We start from the raw sequence: 20,992 nt of genomic DNA on the forward strand, positions 1-20,992 counted from the left end.
TAAAACTTCAATGACACGAGTTTTCATATTTTTTATAAACATTTTTGGTTATTTTTTCTTATTTTTGGATCCTTTCGAAATCTTATCACATTATTTTGTTACCGATAATTCCCATTGGTTAAAGGAAGACGTTCAACGTATCATAGAGAAAGTTTTCAGAGAAGAGCTTATGATTTAAATGGCTTCGACACTTTCCTCTGGCCCTATTTTACTGCTTTTTTAAATTTCGACTGTTTTTGTTCTTGTTTTCATAGTCTTAAGACCTATTGTGATCTCCTATTGTTTATCTATGCATGACAAACATGTTTTTCCTGCCATAATGTTATTTCCTTGAGCGTAGTTGTTGACCTCCGTCAAAATCTCTTGATGTTAATGGCTGTTAAGACTTTAAAAGTAGTTTTTCGATTTTTTTGGAACATTAACCAATCCTAAATTTTTTTTTCGTGAACTTAGTACTTTTGGGATCTTTTTTTCTCCAATGCAGCCAAAAACAATCTGGTTAGCGGTTTTGTTTTCTACCTATTAGTTTTAAAACTTCATTGCCACTAGTTTTCATACTTTTTAAAAAAATGTTCGGGTACTTTTTCTTATTTTTGGATTCTTTTGAAATCCTATCACATTATCCTATTACTGATGGTTCCCATTGGTTCAGAGAAGACTTTAAACGGATCATATATAAAGTTTTTAGAGAAGAACTTTTGATTAAATTTGCTTCGACACTTTCTTTTGGCATTTTTCTACTGAATTTTTGGTTGTTGCCTGTCTTTGTTGTTGTTTCCATCGTCAATAACTTGTTGCAAGGTCCTATTGATGAAATATGAATGACAAAAAACAAATTTGTTGTCCCATGGAGACATAATTTAGCGTATTTAGTGGATTCCGTTGAAAGCTAATGAAATTAATGTCGTTGATACTACGAGTTTTCTCAAAAGTTTCGTAGTTCTTTTATGTGAAAAATTCATTTTTTGATGCCTTCAAAACTTTTCTCGCTCATTTTTTTCTTGAAATTGCTGTTTCTGCCTGTTTTTGTTCTTTGGGTAGTCGTAAAATGCTGACAAGTCTCTTAAGATTGTAATTGAGGTTTGAATTAATCATGTTACCCGAATCAGTTAGTCAGTTTATAGCCTTTAGTCTTAAAGTTTATGATATAGATTTTCACACCTGTTCAGTTTTTGTTGTCCTTTTCGTCAAATTGTAACTTATTTTCATCAATGAGAGGTCACATCACATCTAATTTCTTGTATTTGAAAAAATATCATATCTACTGATATTATTTGTGACCGATGCTTTGTTTGTTGGACAATATGCCTTTTTATAAACGTTTTTTGAGTGGTAATTTTTTGCTCTCCTTTTTCTCTTCTTTCAGAACAGTCTCGTAGTAACAGATCCCAATGGATTACAAATGTGGCACAAATAAACTTAATTAATCTCTCAGTATAATTCCTGCAGCTGAATTAGTAGCAATAAGAACTGAATTAAAAATACATAATATTCAGATAATGGCTAATGTTTTTAATGGTAGCAATAGTTTGTGTTTTTGCAAATCGTTTCTAATTTTTGAAGTTTTTCTTTTGTTCTTTTCTAAGTATAAATCTGCCCAAAGGCTTTTTTGTTTTGTAGATCCTTTTTAGTAATTTATCAAGGATTATTTACTTAAAAGCTACTGATTTTTAAGACTTTTGAAATTTCTTGGTTTGATAAATGTTGATTAATTTTTGAATTTCGCATCAATGATCGTTCTCTTTTTTGACTTGTAACATAGTCTCATTAAAAAACTTTCCATCCGCTGTATAGTTAGGAGAAACTAATTTTGAGTAGTTAAGGTTTTGTCTGACTGCATTTTGACGTTTTTTTTGCCTTTTTTTGGTTGTTTTTTTGTTTCGTATTCTTTTTCAGGTCAGATCTCATTGGCGCTGTAATAAGGCATGGCGTTACGTGTTTCAATTAGTAGATATGTTGTGTAACGATTGTTTTAAACTCAAACATCTATTTTTGTTATTTCTTCATTTGGTTGACAATTAAGTCAAAACTATAGATGATATATTCATCGATATATTCATTGCAGAGAAATGCTAGCGGTATCATTAAAAAGCAATTTTACAAAAAAAAATACTTTTTGGATTTGATTGTTCTTATTGATTGCTGCTTCAATGAGCATAGATAGCATTCAAAAACGTGAATAACAGTTCAAAATGATAGCAACCTGACATGGTTTTAGATTATATCGTTTACCAGTCTTAGATGCGATAATAATGCGGGTTTAGATTAGGCTGGGGTAAATTAGAAAGTCCAACGGATCTTTTTTGGAATTTTGATAGGGATTTTGTTGACGTTAATAAAAATACCATTCTCCTAAAGTTTACAAAATTTTAAAGTTTTTGTTTCATGTTTTGCCAAAGATTTTTGTTGAATTTTTGGTTTAATCTTTTATCAGAGATGATTTTGTGTACCAGAAAGTCTTATAGTTTGATCACCGTTGATAGTTTTAAAACCGATTAGCATATTAGAGAAAGTTAGGAAAATCTATTTTTTACCATACTTTATCTTTGTTAATATTTAAAGAAAGTTTCTGTTTCTGTGTTCGTGTAGTCTCTGAATTGAACTCATTTTTTTCTTTTCAGTTGAGAAATATTCATAATTTGTCTGCCACATTAATTTTTCATTAATACACAAAACTGTGTGAGATTTTTCATATCATTCGGTTATTACTCGAAAAAATGTGGGACCTTGACGGGTTATGATAGTTTTTGTCGTTTATGTACTTGATGAATTATTAGTCTGGCAGTTATGGAAAAAAGTGGAGGAACTATATACTCAAATGGGTTCTTTTGTTCAGTCAATTTTGGCCGATGGATAAATTCATCTCAGCGAAATGTGAGTGGTATCATTAAAAAGCTGGTTTAGCGTAGATTTCAAAATTTAAAGTTTTTTTTCATTTTTCGAGGAGTTATCCAGGATTGAAGTTTTGTGTTTACACGGGATGTTTGTTCACTTTTAGTGTGATTTTTCTTCAAATTAAGATATTTTCTATAGAAATAGTATTTCAAACTTAAATTTTGAGCCAGAAAAACTAATTTTGTGTTTCTAATAGACTAAAGGCTATAAAAAGACTAGTTCTGGTCTCATAGGCGGCTTCAATATAAAAAAAAATCGAAATCTATCTGAGAGCTCTTTTTTTGTAAATATTTTCTATTTTTTTTTGCTTTCAAGTCACCTAGAGGCAAGTCACTTTTCATATCGAGGTTCCGTTAATGACAAACCTCCTTTAAAGTCAAATGAAGCCCAATGATTAAAAAAACCATTTTCAAAGAAGTGCTCATATTTTTTTTTAAATTCGACTCTACCTTTTCGTATTTTTAAATGAAATTTTGATTTCTTTTTGAGATTTTACTAATTTTCTGAACTTTTATGACATGGACTCATTGACTAACCGTGCAATATAATCCGTAATGAGATTTAAGTGAGCATATATAGTGCTTTGAGTGGACAGCTAATGGCTGTAAATAGTTTTCCGAAAATTGTTTCGAACATTAAGCAATCATAAACTTATTTTCGTGAACCGTAAGTCAGTCTCTGTAATGACAGCACCCTCTTCTGTCCTACAGTAACCAAATTTGATCTAGTTGGCGGTTTTATCTATTAACGTTTAGTAATATGACTCCAATGACACAAGATTTCAAAAAGTTTAAAATTTTTTTTTGGATATTTCGTATTATTGGTTAGATTTGAAATCTTATCACATTATTCTAAAATTGACAGCTCCTATTGGCTTAAAGAAGACGTTCAGGGGATCACAGATAAGTTTTTCAGAGAAAAGTTTAGGGTTTCAAATTGCTTCGACCTTTTCTTTTCGCACTTCTCTACTGAATTTTTGGTTTTTGCCTGATTTTGTTGTTGTTTTCATTGTCATAAGACTTGCTGTGATGTCTTATTGATCACCTATGCTAACAAAAATCCCTATACTCCAGATGAAGCATACTTGAGCGAGCGTTTTTATTGACTTTCCGTGAAGTTTATTGAGGTTAAGGGCTGTTAAGAGTTTAAAAGTAATTTTTCGAAAAAATTTTAGAACATTAACCGATCCTAAAGTTTTTTTCGTGGACTGTTAGTCAGTCTTGGCTCTTACAGGATCCGTTTTTATTTCTAGTGCAGCCAAATTTAATATGGTTATTGTTTTCATATTCTACCTATTAGTTTTAAAACTTCAATGACACGAGTTTTCATATTTTTTATAAAATTTTTCGGTTACTTTTTCTTTTTATTGGATCCTTTCGAAATCTTATCACATTATTTTATTACTGGTAATTCCCATTGGTTAAGGGAAGACGTTCAACTTATCTTAGATAAAGAGTTCGGAGAGGAGCTTATGATTAAAAGGGCTTCGACACTTTCCTCTGGCCCTATTTTACGGAATTTTTGGATTTTGCCTGTTTTTGTTGTTGTTTTCATAGTCTTAAGACCTTTTCTGATCTCTTATTGAGTATCTATGCATGACAAACGTGTTTTTCCTGTCATCGTGTTATTTCTGAGCGTAGTTATTGACCTCCGTTAAAAGCTTTTGAGGTTCTTGTCTGTTAAGACTTTAAAAATAGTTTTGCGATTTTTTTTGGAACATTAACCAATTCTAAACTTTTTTTCGTGAACTTAGTACTTTCGGGATCCCCTTTTCTCCAATGCAGCCAAAAAAATCTGGTTAGCGGTTTTGTTTTCTACCTATTAGTTTTAAAACTTCATTGCCACTAGTTTTCATACTTTTTAAAAAAATGTTTGGGTACTTTTTGTTATTTTTGGATTCTTTTGAAATCTTATCACAATATCCTAATACTGATGGTCCCCATTGGTTTAGAGAAGACTTTAAACGGATCAAATATAAAGTTTTGAGAGAAGAACTTATGATTAAAATTGCTTCGACACTTTCTTTTGGCAATTTTCTACTGAATTTTTGGTTGTTGCCTGTCTTTGTTGTTGTTTCCATCGTCAATAACTTGTTGCAAGGTCCTATTGATGAAATATGAATGACAAAAAACAAATACAAATTTGTTGTCTCATGGAGTTATAATTTAGCGTATTTAGTGGATTCCGTTGAAAGCTAATGAAATTAATGTCGTTGATACTACGAGTTTTCTCAAAAGTTTCTTAGTTCTTTTATGTGAAAAATTCATTTTTTAATGCCTTCGAAACTTTTCTTGCTCATTTTTTTCTTGAAATTGCTGTTTCTGCCTGTTTTTGTTCTTTGGGTAGCCGTAAAATGCTGACAAGTCTCTTAAGATTGTAATTGAGGTTTGAATTAATGATGTTACCCGAATCAGTTAGTCAGTTTATAGCATTTAGTCTTAAAGTTTATGATATAGGTTTTCACACCTTTTCAGTTTTTGTTGTTCTTTTGGTCAAATTGTAACTTATTTTCATCAATGAGAGGTCACATCTAATCTCTTGTATTTGAAAAAATATCATATCTACTGATATTATTTGTGACCGATGCTTTGTTTGTTGGACAATATGCGTTTTTATAAACGTTTTTTGAGTGGTCATTTATTGCGCTCTTTTTTCTCTTCGTTCAGAACAGTCGCGTAGTATTTCGCAAATCGTTTCTATTTTTTTAAGTTTTTCTTTAATTCGTTTCTAAGTATTAAACTACCCAAAGACAAGGCCTTTTTGTTTTGCATTTCCTTTTTAGTAATTTATCAAGGATTTTTTAGGTAAAAGCTAATGATTTTTAAGACTTTTGAAATCTCTTGGTTTAATAAATGTTGATTAATTTTTGAATTACGCCTCAATGATCGTTCTCTTTGTTGGGTTGTGACATAGTCTCATTAAGAAAACTTTCCATCCGCTGTATAGTTAGAAATTAATTTTGAGTAGTTAAGGTTTTGTCTGACTGCATTTTGACGTTGTTACTATGTGCTTTTCAATTTAGATATTCAGTTTATGCCGTGAAATTTTTGATTTTTGTTTTTGCTTATTGTTTTGGTTATTTTTTTGTCTCGTAGTCTCCTTCAAGTCAGATCTCATTGGCGCTGTAATAAAGCATGGCATTATGTATTTCAATTAGTAGATAGGTTGTGTAACGATTGTTTTAAACTCAAACATCTATTTTTGTTATTTCTTCATTTGGTTGACAATTAAGTCAAAAGTATAGATGAGCTCGGGTCGGAACATCATGTGCGAACGCAAATTAACGAGCCGCCTTGTTGTCATTTATATTACTATTATGAGAATTATTATCAGAAGCAACTTCCGTAAAAATTAGTTGCCAAAATGACACTTAAGCATATACTAAAATTATTTCTAAGCATTGTCTGTTAAAAAGTAAATGGCTACCTGATAACATTTGCGAATTCAATTCTCGATACAAAAAAAATATACCTCAATTTGGAGAAAAGAAATTTGGAGAGTTTTAAAATTTTTCCATGGTTATCGTATATCGTAGTAGAATAATTGTAAATAGTTCTTATTATGTTCCTATTTATAAAGTTGTACTCTAGTAATTGTGTAACTAAGTAAAAAAATGTTTTTGTTTGTTTGATTTTTTTTTCAGGTTGTTGTTCTTTTCAAGCAGACCAGTACATTCGGAATGGGTGGGTGAAAGGACTGTCTCCTTCGTCATACTTGGAAAGGGCTACCAACATGACGTCACAAGGCAAAACACTCATGACCATAAATGTAATGGTTATTATATATTTACAAAATAGAAACAGATTTTCAACTGAAATTTGAAATGAAAGTTTTGCATGAAATGTAAAGTAGTAATCGGCCAACAGGATTGTTTCAATTTTTTAATGAATGTTACCGTAAATACCTCATAATTTTGCTGTAAATTTGCGAGGGGTGTGGCTATAATGCGAAAAACCCAACTTTTCTCACTCTCTTTCATCTCGGAACCCTTTTATCTCTACATTTGAATGTTTATTATCCCTAATATAGCAAGTGTGAATAACTCATTGGGGCTGAAAACCGGGTCAAAGTTTTTTCAAGAAAATAAAAAAACGATTTGCCGTTTTTAGTCTTGAAAATTTTTTCACCGCATTCTGATTGTAACGGTTGTGATTTTTTAACCGCAATCCCTCCTTTTTGAAATTTTTGCCCTTGACACTTCGACCCGGGAAAAGTGTGATACCCTTTTAAGCCTAGCTCTCACAACCCTCTAAAATTCATCCCCTTTTAGTCGCGTTACGACCCCGAACTGTGTTCACACATAATAACTGTACTCGCATTTGGCACTGGTCGAGGTCCTCCATATCATCACCAGAAGCTGATAAATGGCAACTTCATTTTGAAATATGGAACAGAGGTCAAGAAGTTCAAGTATAAAAGGATAGAGAAAGAGTTAACATTTGATTGGTTCAAACATAACATTCTCTGCAAAGATCAACAGTGGATGTGTGCTGAAGAATAGTTGACTAGTTATACTGAAACTAATTTTGATTTGATCTTTTTCAGAAAATTATCTTTGCATACCCGACCCCCCCCCCCCACCACCACCACCCACCCACCCACTCACCCACCCACCCACTCACCCACCCACCCACTCACCCACCCACCCACCCACTCACCCACCCACCCACTCTCCCACCCACCCACCCACTCACCCACCCAACCACTCACCAACCCACCCAGATACAAACTTTCGAATAAATTGGTGTTGTTAAACTTGAAAATCTTTTTGTTGAATCTTCGTTTCATCTACTCAGGTTTTAAATTAAATTTTTAAAGTCTCAATGAATTTTTAAAGTCTCAAAGTTTCAACCATAAAAAATTTGAAAGGTTTTTTAACTATGGTGTTAATATTGAGTTGAGCAAAACCCTTGTATCAGCTTTGGTCGAGGGTCGGATTTTGCGAACAAGACCCTAGTTGAGACATCTTCGGTTAGAAAATGTAAGAAACCGTCCGTATCGTCAATTTTTTCTAGCCAAAAACGACGAAAGTCCTTACGATTTTTTTCGACGGTATCGTCATTTTTGTTCGGTATTGAAGACTTGGTATCGTCCTTTTTCATAGCAACATTTTTTTCATTTTCATTTTTTCATGGGTACTGAGTGCCTATCGGTTTTTACAATTAGGAAGAGAACAACAAACTTATTAATCTAAGTAAATCCTCTATTTTTTAAACTTAAAATAATATAAACGAATGCCTGGATGATTCATAGAAAAAACTGTTTTTTGATTTTCTTCATCCCTTTGTTTAAAATCTAGTTTATTTGTTTCCGAAAAAACTATTTCAAAAATTTTAACATCCAGTAGACCAAAGAAATGCGTTTGTTAGAAATTTTCGGGCTTTCCGATATGTCGAAACTTAGTCTTCGCTTTAGATATAAGTATTATAGTTCTGATTGAAATAAATTTTAATATAAATTCTTTGAGTAGCTTCCAATTTAACCTAAAGAATTAAAGTGAAAAAAATATTTTTGGTCTTCATATGCGCACCTTTAATAACAGGTCTCTTTGATTTTCAAAAAAGCCAAGAACAATCTATAGATTTTTAAAGTTAAGGAATAACTGAATTAAAATAAATAGTAATTTAAATAACGATATGTAACATTCATTCATTTAACCGATAATGATTTTAATGGATTAAATACTTTCCTTCAATACAGTTCTTTATTTTTTCCGCCTCTATTGATATTTTGTGTTCCTGTTATATCTGTTCTTTTGTGTTCCTGTCATCTATTGCTATTTTGTGTTCCCGTTCAATCTCACCCAAAGATTGGCCCTATTGGCCTCTTGAAGATTTATATGCAAACATATATAGTATTCTTTAGTTAAAAACTAATGTTTATTATGACTTTTAAAACTATTTTGTTCCAAGAAATCTCAATGGAATCTTCAACTTCGCCCTCTTTTTGTGGTTTCGGTTGGCTCGATACATAGTCCCATTACAGTTCTAGGTCACATCTGTTTCTACAGGTGATTTCGTATATATTAGGTATTGTATCATTCTCTTTGACTTCCTCAGTGTGTGTTTTATAATATTAGATATTGAGGTTTGGCTTTTACTAATGTTTACTGTTTCTGATTAATTCGTGTTTCTTATTTATCTCGTAGTCCTGGTTATGACAGGTTCCATTGGAAATCTAATGCAGCATATTATTATTTTATTCGTTTAGTAAATTGGGTTTATGACAATTTTTACTCAATATTTGTTTTCGAACATTTCTTAATTTGGTAGACAACTAAGTGAGAAGTATGGATGAACGGGGTCGAAATATTATGTGCAAACGCACATCATTGAACCTCCTTGTTTTCTATCGTTTAAAGTATCTCCATTTTGACAACTAATACCATCAGTTTTTAATTCTGTTGCATTTGCCCCTGTTAGATTTGATAAAGATTTGGTGCCTGCAAGTCTATTTTTTGTAGGACTCTGTTAGACTTCTGTTTTTTTAATAAAAATCTCAGTGAAAAACTGTTGCATGGTTGTCCATATTTCCATCGCCTATGCTAGCTTGTAGAAACTAATAGTTTTTGAACTGCCTTTTAAATCTGTTCGACAAGTTTGTTGCATTTTTAATTAGTTCCATTCTACAAACTAAAAAAGCAGATGCAATATTTTACTTTTACGAAAAAATTGGAGCAACACATAATAAATGACGAGATTTGAAGTTTCTTAGATTCTTTTTTTGTTCTTCGTTGTTTTTGCTTTGTTTTTAACTTCTCTTTTGTTACGTTTGGTGAAAGAATTACTTTTCCCCACAAATTCCGTCTAATAGTTTGACGTCTTTTTTGCTGCTAATTGGTCATTTCACATTCTTTTTGGGTTCGAAATTTATCAACGGCCAAGATCATTTTAATTATCTGTTTTTGTTTCGATGATCTATTCGACTGTAAAGTGTTCACATCAGCATCAAAGATGGGGCCAAAAAAGTACTTTTCAGTTTGTAGTTTGTTTTCTTGGTAGTTTTTTTGACAGTTGTGAATAACTTAGGTGTTGCAAACATTTTATATCGCATAATTTTGTTCCAGGAAAAACTCTTTTGTTTCTTTGTCTATTGGGATTTGAGGAACTATTTAATAGAGTTTTTTTGGCAGATTTCAGTCACTGGGAAGCTAACTCGCAAACTATTAAAATTTTGAACAAGCGTAATTTTAACGTTTTGCTATATTCTTTGGCAGGCTTTCGTCTGCTATTTTACTGTAGGCTGCCGTCTATATTTATGTTAATTTAAGGCGTGTATGGCGGCTGTCAATCAGTTGGCTCTTAGAGGTTCTTCATGTTTTGCCGGGTTTGGTTTACAGTTCATGGGTATTTCTTTTAACTGCCAAGAACTTGTATGCTAGCGAAAAACAGTAAGCTTTAAATTCGGCTGTATGCTTGGTAAATTACTGTTGATATGCAAAAATTTTACACGTTGTTACTGAGTAAATGAATTTGCTCTTTTTGATGAACACATCCCGCGAGAAACTTCTAAAAGGTGTCTAAACCTTTGCAAAAGCATTCTAATGACCTAATTTTTGTTGAGCCTTCCAATAAACTTTGAGAACTTTAGGCTTTGAGAACGAACCGGTGACCGATCTGAGCCAAATTTCGTCCGCTCGTTCGTCCGCTCGTTAAACTTGCCTCGATCCTCTCAACATCTTCTTCCGGGCCGGAGGATGTTACCGAGTAGATGAAATTCCTATTTCTGAAAAATACATCCAGCGAGAAATTCCTAAAATGCGTCTCAATCTTCGCAAAACACCAAAAACGTTCAAATGACCTAAATTTTGATGAGGATTCTAGTAAACCAAATCGATTGAGCTCTTTTTAGTCTGATGCTCATTATTTCTAGGCTTTAAGAGCGTATCGATGGCTTATCTGAGCTGAAAATCTCCTCAGACATATACAACCTGCTAAACCAGATCAAGCTAGATTTGCGGTTCTTACGCCGGGTGCTTTTTTGCCTGGACGATTCTGAGAGTGATTGGTTTACGATCAAGACATATATCAACAGATTATGAACAATGATCCGATAGACTGAATTTTTTCCGTTGCTATACGCTTCTTAGACTTATTTCTCGCTCACAATTCATTTGATTCTCTTTTAAAATCATTTTCTGATTGTCAGATATTTGAAATTTCTTCAGATAAATTTTGGCACCTCTGTCTTGACCGTCAATATCACTGGGCATTTACACTAAGAGTGCTTTATTTCTCATGTAGGCTGATAAAATGCAAGTGTCATAAAATCCATTAAATTTTTTTGATGTAATCACAAGAGCTTTGTTACTTTGAACTCATAACGCATTGGTATTTTTAGGGGTTCTAAATTTATCAGATCACCAATACGTATGAAGCTTTCGACACTTGGATCTTTTCCTTTTGTGCCCCTCCCCCCCCCCCCCCCCCCCCCCCTCCAAGTACGTTATGCGCCCCAGTTACAGAGCACGTGTCATTACATAGTAAATCATCATGTAAAAATATGGCACGTGCTCCTGAGGGGTGCAAATAATATGCGCCCACTAAGCTGAGGGAAGCACAAACGGAAAAAGATCCCGACACTTTAAGACCCTTCGCTTTACTAACTCCTTTTTCTCAACCTAAGTCTTGGCCCGACATAATAAGAAACCCATCTAAAGTGAGATCTGCGAACTGGACTTACCATTACTACAACTCCCCCCCCCCCCCTGCAACATACCTACACCTCCACGTATCACCAGCTTCCCCAATTCCGTACCATATACTAAATGATGACAATTTATCTGTAAAGGGGGCATGGCGTATTTTCGGTCAATAACAAAAAAATCCTCAAAATCATTATGTTTTTATGATTTTTATTTAACACATGTTTTGATGCGTTGGTATTGAAAAGTGAGAAATGTTTTTTTCTGCTTTTCGCAAAAATTACTCGAGTACTATTAGGTGTTAAACTCTTGCTTTGTGCTTATTTCTTGCTCCTGTTGAATGGCATCCGACTGTTTTTAGCTGGTTATAGGATTGGGAGTTTAAATTGCAGTCGTTTCTGGCATTCTGTCAGTTCATTTGATGATTTAAATATCGAAGTTTGATAATTTTTTTGGGCTGAGCCAATTTTGCGACCGGAGCCAAATATTACCGATCTAGACGTCACCCCATTCAGGCACTTTTCTTCACTGCACCCAAAATTTCTAATTCAACTTTAGCACTACCCAGTTTGAGGTCCAGACACAAATTGAGCTATGTCCAGACCAAAGTGACCTCTGATAAAATTTTCCAGACCAAAATGACCTCTGATAAGACTTTCCAGAACAAAATGACCTCTGATAAGACCGTACCCAGACCAAAGGTCCAGAATAAAGTGCGCTTATGATCAGACTCAAATTCAGACTATTATCCAGGCTACAAACAGACTGTGATCAGACTTTCAAGACGGAACCAACCTTTGATTAAATTCAGTCTAAACCAATGTACCCCAAATTGACAAAACTGCCCAAGAATTGTAAAATATTTATAGAAAATGACCGTTCTGACCTTTTTCAGAGAAAGTTACCGTTTTTGACAGTTTTTGACGGTTTTTCTAGACAAACGTAATTGAGATTTAGACTCATGAAAACACTCTCCTCAACAAAATTGCCTATGAAAAGGCCAACTCGACCGAAATAAGCTAAAAAAAAATCTAGACAATGTTTTGACGATTAAAGAATGTCTCGATCAAGTATTGATGTAAAAAAGAAAAAGCTATCAGAAAAAAAGCAAGTATCATCTTATTCCGCATTGAGAGTTTGGATTTTCAAATTGGTCTATTAGTTGTTCAAATGAACTTGACGTACAAATCCTACAATGTAAGTTGATTGTAAAACATCAACAGCTTAACCATCAGTTGAAATAGCTGGACGGCCCAGGAAAAAATGTTGATTATTCATACGTCCATCTCTAGGTATAAATAGAACATAGATTCCTTTTGTCAAGATCCACAGTCTTATCTATGCCAACTTTTCCACCGTAAAGTGCTACCCTCGTGTTCAGTCTTGTGTAATTTTTGTCACCTTAGCTCAAAGAGTACGCACCTGCTCTGAACTTTAGTTCTAACTGGCAGACGCCTGTCGAGCCGCACCTCATGATCTGTGATTTTGTTTGGATGAGTGATGAAATCAACCTTAGGGGGTCACTAGCCCACTGCTCCGATTGAAGAACTCTCATAGGGTTCCGACAGCGTCACCCGCCTACTGTCGTGCGTGCGTTGTCCGGATTGCTCGTCCGCCCACTCGTTAAACGCGTTCTGATCTTGCCGACATAATTTTCCGGACCGGAGGATGTTACCGAGTAAATGAAGTTCCTATTTTTAAGAAATACATTCACCGAGAAGGCTCTGAAATGCGTCTAAATCCTTAAAATGAGTGCAAAGTGCCAAAAACATTCAAATAACTTATTTTTGTTGAGCATTCTAGTATACCAAATCGTTCGAGGTACTTTCAGACTATTATTTGGAGGTTCTGAGGGCGTATGGATGACTCATTTTTAGCCGAAAAACGGCTCAGACATACGATCTGCTAAAAAGATCAAGATATATTTGCGGCTCTTGCGCTGGGTACTTTTTTGCCTGATTTCCGACCAAAACTTAATGTCAACAGATTATGAACAATGCTCCGATAGATAGATTTTTTTTCCGTTATCAGCTATGCGCTTCTTTGACTTATTGCCCGCTAAAACTTCATTTGTTTCTTTTTTAGAATCATTTTCTATTTGTCAAATGTTTGAAATTGCTTCAGATGGCGATGTCCAATTTGAATTTGTTAGCCGGCTAGCTCACGTTCTGAATTGCAAATTTTGGCACTTCTGTCTTGACTGTCAAAACCTCTGGGCAATGAGACTAAGAGCGCTTTATTTCTCAGGTAGGCTGATAAAATGCCAGTGTCATAAAATCAAATAAAGTTTTTTGATGTATATAATAGAAAACGCATCTAAAGTGAGATTTGAGAACTGGACTTACCATTAATACCACCAATTTCCCCCTTGCAACATACCTACACCTCCACGTAAATTAGCTTCACCAATTCCGTATCATATACTAAATGATGACAATTTATCTGCAAAGGGGGCATGGCGTATTTTCGGTCAAAAACAAAAAAATCCTCACAATCATTATGTTTTTATGATTTTTATTTAACACATGTTTTGATGCGTTGGTATTGAAAAGTGAGAAATGTTTTTTTTCTGCTTTTCGCAAAAATCACTCGAGTACTATTAGGTATTAAACTCTTGCTTGTGCTTTTTTCTTGATCTTTTTGATTGGCATCCGACTGTTTTAGCTGGTTATAGGATTGCGAGTTTAAATTGCAGGCGTTTCTGGCATTCTGTCACCTCATTTGATAAAATAAATATCGAATTTTGACAATTTTATTGCAGCTGTGCCAATTTTGCGACCGAAGGCAAATATTACCAATCTAGACGTCACCCTTTCCTTCACTGCACTTTAAATCTCTAATTCAACTTGGCTTTACCCAGTTTGAGGTCCAGACTCAAATTGAGCTATGATAAGACTATCCAGACCAGAATGACCTCTGATAAGACTTTCCAGACCAATTGACCTCTTATAAGACTTTCCAGACCCAAATCACCTCTGATAAGACTACCAGACTAAATTGAACTCTGATAAGACTTTCCAGACCAAAATGACCTCTGATAAGACTTTTGAGACCAGAATGACCTCTGATAAGACTTTTGAGACCAGAATGACCTCTGATAAGACTTTCCAGACCAAAGTGACCTCTTATAAGACTTTCCAGACCAAAATGACCTCTGATAAAAATTTCCAGAACAAAGTTACCTCTGATAAAACTTTCCAGACTAAAATGACCTCTGTTAAGACTTTCCAGACCAAAATGACCTCTGATAAAACTTTCCAGACCAAAATGACCTCTTATAAGACTTTCCAGACCGAAATGACCTTTGATAAGGCTTTCCAGACTAAAATGAACTCTGATAAGACTTTCTAGACCAAAATGACCTCTGATAAGGCTTTGCAGACCAGAATGACCTCTGATAACATTTTCCAGACCAAAATGACCTTTTATAAGACTTTCCAGACCAAAATGACCTCTGATAAGACTTTCCAGACTAAAATCAACTCTGATAAGACTTTCTAGACCAAAATGACCTCTGATAAGACTTTCCAGACCAAAATGACCTCTTATGAGACGTTCAAGTTCAAAATGAACTCTGATAAGACTTCCCAGACCAACATGACTTCTGATAAGACGTTCCAGAAGAAAATGACCTCTGTTAAGACTTTCCAGACTGAAATGACTTCTAATGAGACTTTTCAGACCAAAGTGTCATCTGATAAGACTTTTCAGACCAAAATTGCCTCTGATATGACCGTACCTAAATCATGGTCCAGACTAAAGTGCGCTTATGATCAGACTCAAATTGAGGCTATTATTGAGGCTAGAAACAGACTATGATAAAAATTTCAAGGTGAAAGCAACCTCTGATCATATTAAATCTAACCCAATGTAAACCAAATCGACAGAACGGCCCAAGAAAGGTAAAATATTTATAAGAAATTACCGTTTTTGACCGGTTTTTTTTTTCAAGAGAAATTTACCGTTATTGATAGTTTTTGACGGTTTTTTTTTAGAAAAACGTAATTGAGATTTGTGAAAACACTGTCCTCGGCAAAAATTGTCCATGAAAAGATCATGCTCAACCAAAATAAGCTTTTAAAAAATTTTGTGTTGATTTTGGCGATGGACTCGGTTGCATATAGACCCGAAAAACGTCGACCTAGAGAGTAAATTGATCGCAAAAAATTCTAGACAATGTTTTGACGTTTAATGAATGTCTCGACTAAGTTTTGATATTAAAATGAAAACCTATTAGAAACAAAATAAAAGTCATCTTATTCCTCATTGAGAGTTTGGTTTATATATATATATATATATATATATATATATATATATATATATATATATATATATATATACGTGTAGCGTTTGCGTTTAATGAAGAATTCAACTTGAAAGTTGTCCAATGATTCGGATTTGGATATGATCGGGGATCGAGCCATAAGATCTGTCTCTGAGATTTTTTTGATTTGGTGTTTTTTGGGATTCGTGCTCCATTGAGATTGTATTTCGGAATATTATTTCTGCGTACCAATTATGCACTTGACTCGCTATCTGAAATTACTGCCAAACCTGGGTCAAGTATGAAATCTGGTGAATTTTAATCGAACTTGACATTTTAAGCGGAGCCGAATTGTTTCATAGTCAATTTATTTTGCGCATGGTATCTTTATAGTTGAAATCTTAAACTGAGAAGATGGTTGTTGAGGTTTATTTAGGTTAAAAACTTCACTTGTATCTAGTGGTCACAAAAACGAAAAAAGAGGTCGACAGCTGGTTTAATAGTGAGCTGTTGGTGGAAAGATAATGAAAGTCCCTAAAAAGAAGGTCCACTGTCTGGCTGTTGTCCCAAAAAAATACACAATACCAAAATAAGCTAAAGTTGTTTGCTCCTTTTCTGTAAGAAATAGGTAACTGTTATAGCAAAACCAAATAACCCAAATGACCCTCTCGCTAATAAACCAAATAACCCAAATAACCATCTCGCTAGGCTCAAATTTAATTTTCATTTTCTGCTTTTGTGTATAACAGTTTGAGATTGCGACATAAAAAAAAGAAGAAAATGAGAATCGGCATTTTATTTGTAGCATTTGTTTTGATAATTTATTCAGCTGATTGTGCAAGAACCGGCGGGTATCCTTTTCAGAAACGTAACACTGAATCAGGCCATCCCGAAGAGAAGAGAACTGGCATGTTTCAAATCAACGGAGATAGTAATCCTGGATCTAACAATCCGATAGTGGATGGACGTTAAACAACGTTGACCGAAACACTTCCTAATATTCCTGAAAACAAACAACAAAACAACTACGCTACGAGGAAAACTTTGCAGCGGATAAGGATTTGTTTTCACTTGGTTTTGAGGGCTTCATTGGTGATTGGCTGTCTGAATTATAAATAATTAAATGAATCAATAAATTATTTCTTTAGTCTAAGTGAGACTAGGCTCAAATTATGATAAACTTGTGAGGGAATGTACTCAAGTTTTGTTCTATCTTTTGCGCAATCACGTATTATCCGTGAGAACAAACTCTTGATGAATTTCGGTTTTTTAGATTTTTTCAGTTTCACTCCACGATTCATATATAGTTTCAATGATAGAAATTAGTTACGGAAAACGTGGAAATTAGTTACCTTTATCGTGAAAAGGGGTTACATTTTGTCACGAGTATTCGCGGATAAATATCCACTATTTTGAGCATTTAGTTGTCCTAAAACTTTATTGCTAATTTTTGTTAGTATTAACTGAGACCAAATTCAAAGAGTATGGCTTTGAAACAAGTGACAAGAAAGCCCCAGGTTTTCAAGATAGCGCTTTCGGAGAAATGGGGCACGTACAAACAACTTTAAAGTAAATTTCAACTAAATTAGCCTAGTGTCACTTGTTTCCGCGCAGGCTTAGAATTCTATTCTTAAACCATTTGACTTGAACCCCCCCCCCCGACAAAATCGGGTATGTAGACCTGATTTTTCGGACATTGGACAGATTATGCTCAGTATAGTGGTCTTTTAAACGTTCACCTTTTTAACGATTATGAAACACACTAAATCAACTTGCTCCAACTACTCTCTGCATTTTAGGAACACGCATCCCTTCTTTTGCTTCTTCTTTCATGTCTTTTCGCTGTTTGCGTCATGAGAGATGTTGCTTTCATTTCTGTTTTTTTAATGTTGTCTGTTAATGTTGTCTCACACAACGCTATTTGATTGCTTTTTTAATAGCCTGTGCATACCTTTTACTAATAATATAAATCAACTTTTAAAGGCAGCTTGACAAAATGAAGCCAACGCTTTACTGGCGATACTATTTTTTTTATTATTATCTTTCCAAATTATCTTATTTATGAAACCAATTGATTTTGTTTTTGCGTATTTGCAGCCGAGCAGTATTAGGCTTTTAGTCGCCAGTGCATTATTACTAGCCTGTTCTCACCTGTCTTTCTCTCTTATTTACCATATTTCAGACTGTTCATTTTGTGAGTATGAATGCCCATTTTTGGTGACTTTAACCTCGTACTATCATTGCGGCCAAGGGTGGTCATACTACGATCAACCGGAGCTATGGTTATTTGAGAGCTCATCCTCACACGGAGAGCTTCATGGATGCAGCAGATTGAACTATCGATCTTAAAGGTAAGAACCAAATTTTTGTACGTAAGTGTCAATTTTTTGCAAAGAGCCTGAAGAACACAACGGGTGCGGACAAAAACGCTTCAAGAGGAAAACTTTTGAAATTTTTTTATGATAGGATTTAGATTTGCTAGTGGATCAATCCGTAAAATCTATCTCTGGGTTTTTTTACGAGGGGTGTTTTCTGGACATCATAATCTAATGAAAATGCCCGTTTCGGAATTTCTTGTTCCAAGTGAGATAATTTTGTAGATTTATTCGATGATTTTGTTTTAATTTGATGGCAGGCCTAATTCTAAGTTAGATTTGAAAAGTAGCCCTATGACGTCATTCTGTTTCAATCCTTTGCTAAAGTTGTTTACAAAGCAGAAAAATATTTTCAGTGACTAATTTGTTAGTATTGTGTTCTATGTTAATGCGGCTTTCCCTGATTACATTTTTGCTTAGTACAAAAGAAACTTTTTGAATTGGCCATTCTCACTTTTTTCAACAGTATCAGATAAAATTAGACAAAAACAAGCGCCATTTTATTTCACTGTAATAGGAACGTATAATTAAACTTTTCTGATATTCAATTGAACTTCTTATGTGAATCAAACCAGGTTCCCAGATGCCATTGTCAGACGTTTATGTTCTTTCTCGTATTTCCATGCTGTCTAACTTCAGCTTGCACAGTTTGATTTTCTCATTGCAAGTGAAATAAATTTTGAGAAAAGTTAGACTTTTTGTTGTATTCAAATAGAACAGTTGAGCATTTTCCTAGCTCTGTGATTTATACTTACTAACTTTCGTACCATTTTGTAATTCTCTGATCTCTGATAAACATCAGAGATCAGAGATCTCTGATAAACATTCGTGGTATGTTTTTTTCTAATGCGAACACATTTTTTTATTTGGGATATTTTCAGGACATCATACTCTAATAAAAATGCCTGTTTCAGATTTTGTTGTTCCCAGTGATGAGATGAACTTGTAGATTTGTTTCATGTTTTTTGTTTTAGTTCTCAGATCAAAGAGAACGGTTATTTATCTTTTATAGGGAAGCAATTTCTATGAATTTAGAATCCCCACGCGAAGAGAACCCTCGTGTATCATGCTCGCGGAACTCTCGATCAGTTTGGGAATGAGCGTTAAACAACGTTGACCAAAAAAGCTCCCTAATATTCCTTAAAACAAACAACAAAACAACTACAATACGAGGAGAACCTTGCAGTGATTAAGGAATTGCTCTAAATTGGTATTGGAGACTGGTTGCTTGAATTATTAATAATTAAATGATTAAATGAGTCGACTAATTATTTCTTTACTCCAAACAAGTCTAAACCCAAAATTTGCAAAATTCGTTAGCGAATTTTTTGACGCTTTTTAAATTGCGAGCAACAAGATTTTATCCGTTAGAAGAAATGGCTGATGAGTTTAGTTTTTTCCCGGATTTATAACTTTTAACCCAGAGGAATCAACAAGTTTTTCCCTCTCATGAAGTTGAAATAATTAAGTGTCAAAAAACGTCATAAAACTCCAAATTTTGCGATTGATTATCAATGTGGTAATCTTAATCCGAATGGTTATACCTCTGCTCCCTTACATCTATTTTTTCATATTTTTGAAATTGAACTTCTAAATTTTAAAAAACAATTTTTCCTTGAAATTTGAGCTCTGAACTCTGTAAAGTGGTGTTTGAAACGTTTGCCTATTTCATTTTTATGAGACCGGTTGAATAGCATTGGTCCAACAACAATCTGCACTTTACAAACCCATATTATTGTTTATGTTTGTTGTACGTCATGAGAATTGCCGCTTTTTCTGTTTTCGATGTTGAAACTAACTGTTGTAACAAACAAAATCTTTATTCCATTTTATGGTTTTGGCATCATTTTTGCTGATAATGTAGTTCAACTTTTGTGCGCAATTTGGAAAAGTGGAGCCAAGATATTACAGGCAATGATTATTAAATTTTATTACAAATAAACTTATATGTATTAAAAATTTTTTCCAACGTAATCGCAGCGGAGCAGCATTAAGCTTTCCTTCTGCAGTGCATAACAGTAGGTTGTTCTCCGCTGTCCTTTTTTATTACGTCTTATGTCCTTTTTGTCTAATTTTCGGCAGTTGATTGCAAAATTGGTGGCATATTCCCAGTCAGTTAAACATCCAATATTTCAAACACTCATTGTGATACTGCGATGTGTCGGATGCTTTAAGTTGTTATTGAAAACAAAAAAAACTGAAACCCAGAGCTTCTCTTGATTAATAGCTGGGTCACCGTCGTCATTCAACGCAAAAAAATATGCAAGATGAGCGGTGATTTTTGTTTATGTTGACTCTGTTGTTTTGTGAATTTGTACCGCAATTTACTCAGATAATAATTTCGCTTGATGTTGCGGAAGATGAGCCATCAAAACAAATGAATTACAATTGGAAAAATAAATACAATATGTTTTTGAGCACAGTCGAAATTTCTCACTGTCTTGATTGTTCAACCATAGTGTTCTAAAATTGTAAAATCTTGTCAAAAATTTTATGTGAGCACCTCTGACCCTGTCTGATTTACGTCAAGATCAAACGGCTCATTACACCACCATCTCAACTGTTTTTCTTTCATCATAGTCGCAAGGACTCTTATCGATGCTTTTTTGAGTCGTGTTTGCAATCTCCCAAAAAATAGTCCCGTAAAATTCAAACATGAATGCGTCTTGTCATTTTTTTGCAATAGTTTCCTTTTTTTAAAATCCAGAAATTTTTAAATTTATTTTCTTCTAATTAGTCTGCCAATCAGTTTGCTCTAGTTAGACAAGTTTGAAAAATGGCAATTTTTTCACTACATTGCCTGAACATTATTGT

At 34.0% G+C, this 20,992-nt stretch overlaps 1 protein-coding gene across 2 annotated transcripts in view; it reads left to right on the plus strand.

Annotated features, from left to right (window-relative positions):
• Positions 1 to 7,464, plus strand: part of LOC142349364 (uncharacterized) — a 99,574-nt gene extending 92,110 nt beyond the window's left edge. For both annotated transcript variants that reach the window (XM_075400849.1, XM_075400850.1), the window contains exons 4-5: positions 6,539 to 6,663; positions 7,166 to 7,464. In XM_075400849.1, coding sequence (XP_075256964.1) covers positions 6,539 to 6,663; positions 7,166 to 7,396 — 356 coding nt within the window. In that variant the 3' untranslated portion in view covers positions 7,397 to 7,464. The remainder of the gene's footprint in view (positions 1 to 6,538; positions 6,664 to 7,165) is intronic.
• Positions 7,465 to 20,992: the final 13,528 nt, after the last annotated feature.

This window comes from Convolutriloba macropyga, chromosome 11, assembly GCF_964194025.1.
Source record: "Convolutriloba macropyga chromosome 11, txConMacr16.3, whole genome shotgun sequence".
Taxonomy (NCBI): Eukaryota; Metazoa; Xenacoelomorpha; order Acoela; family Convolutidae; genus Convolutriloba; species Convolutriloba macropyga.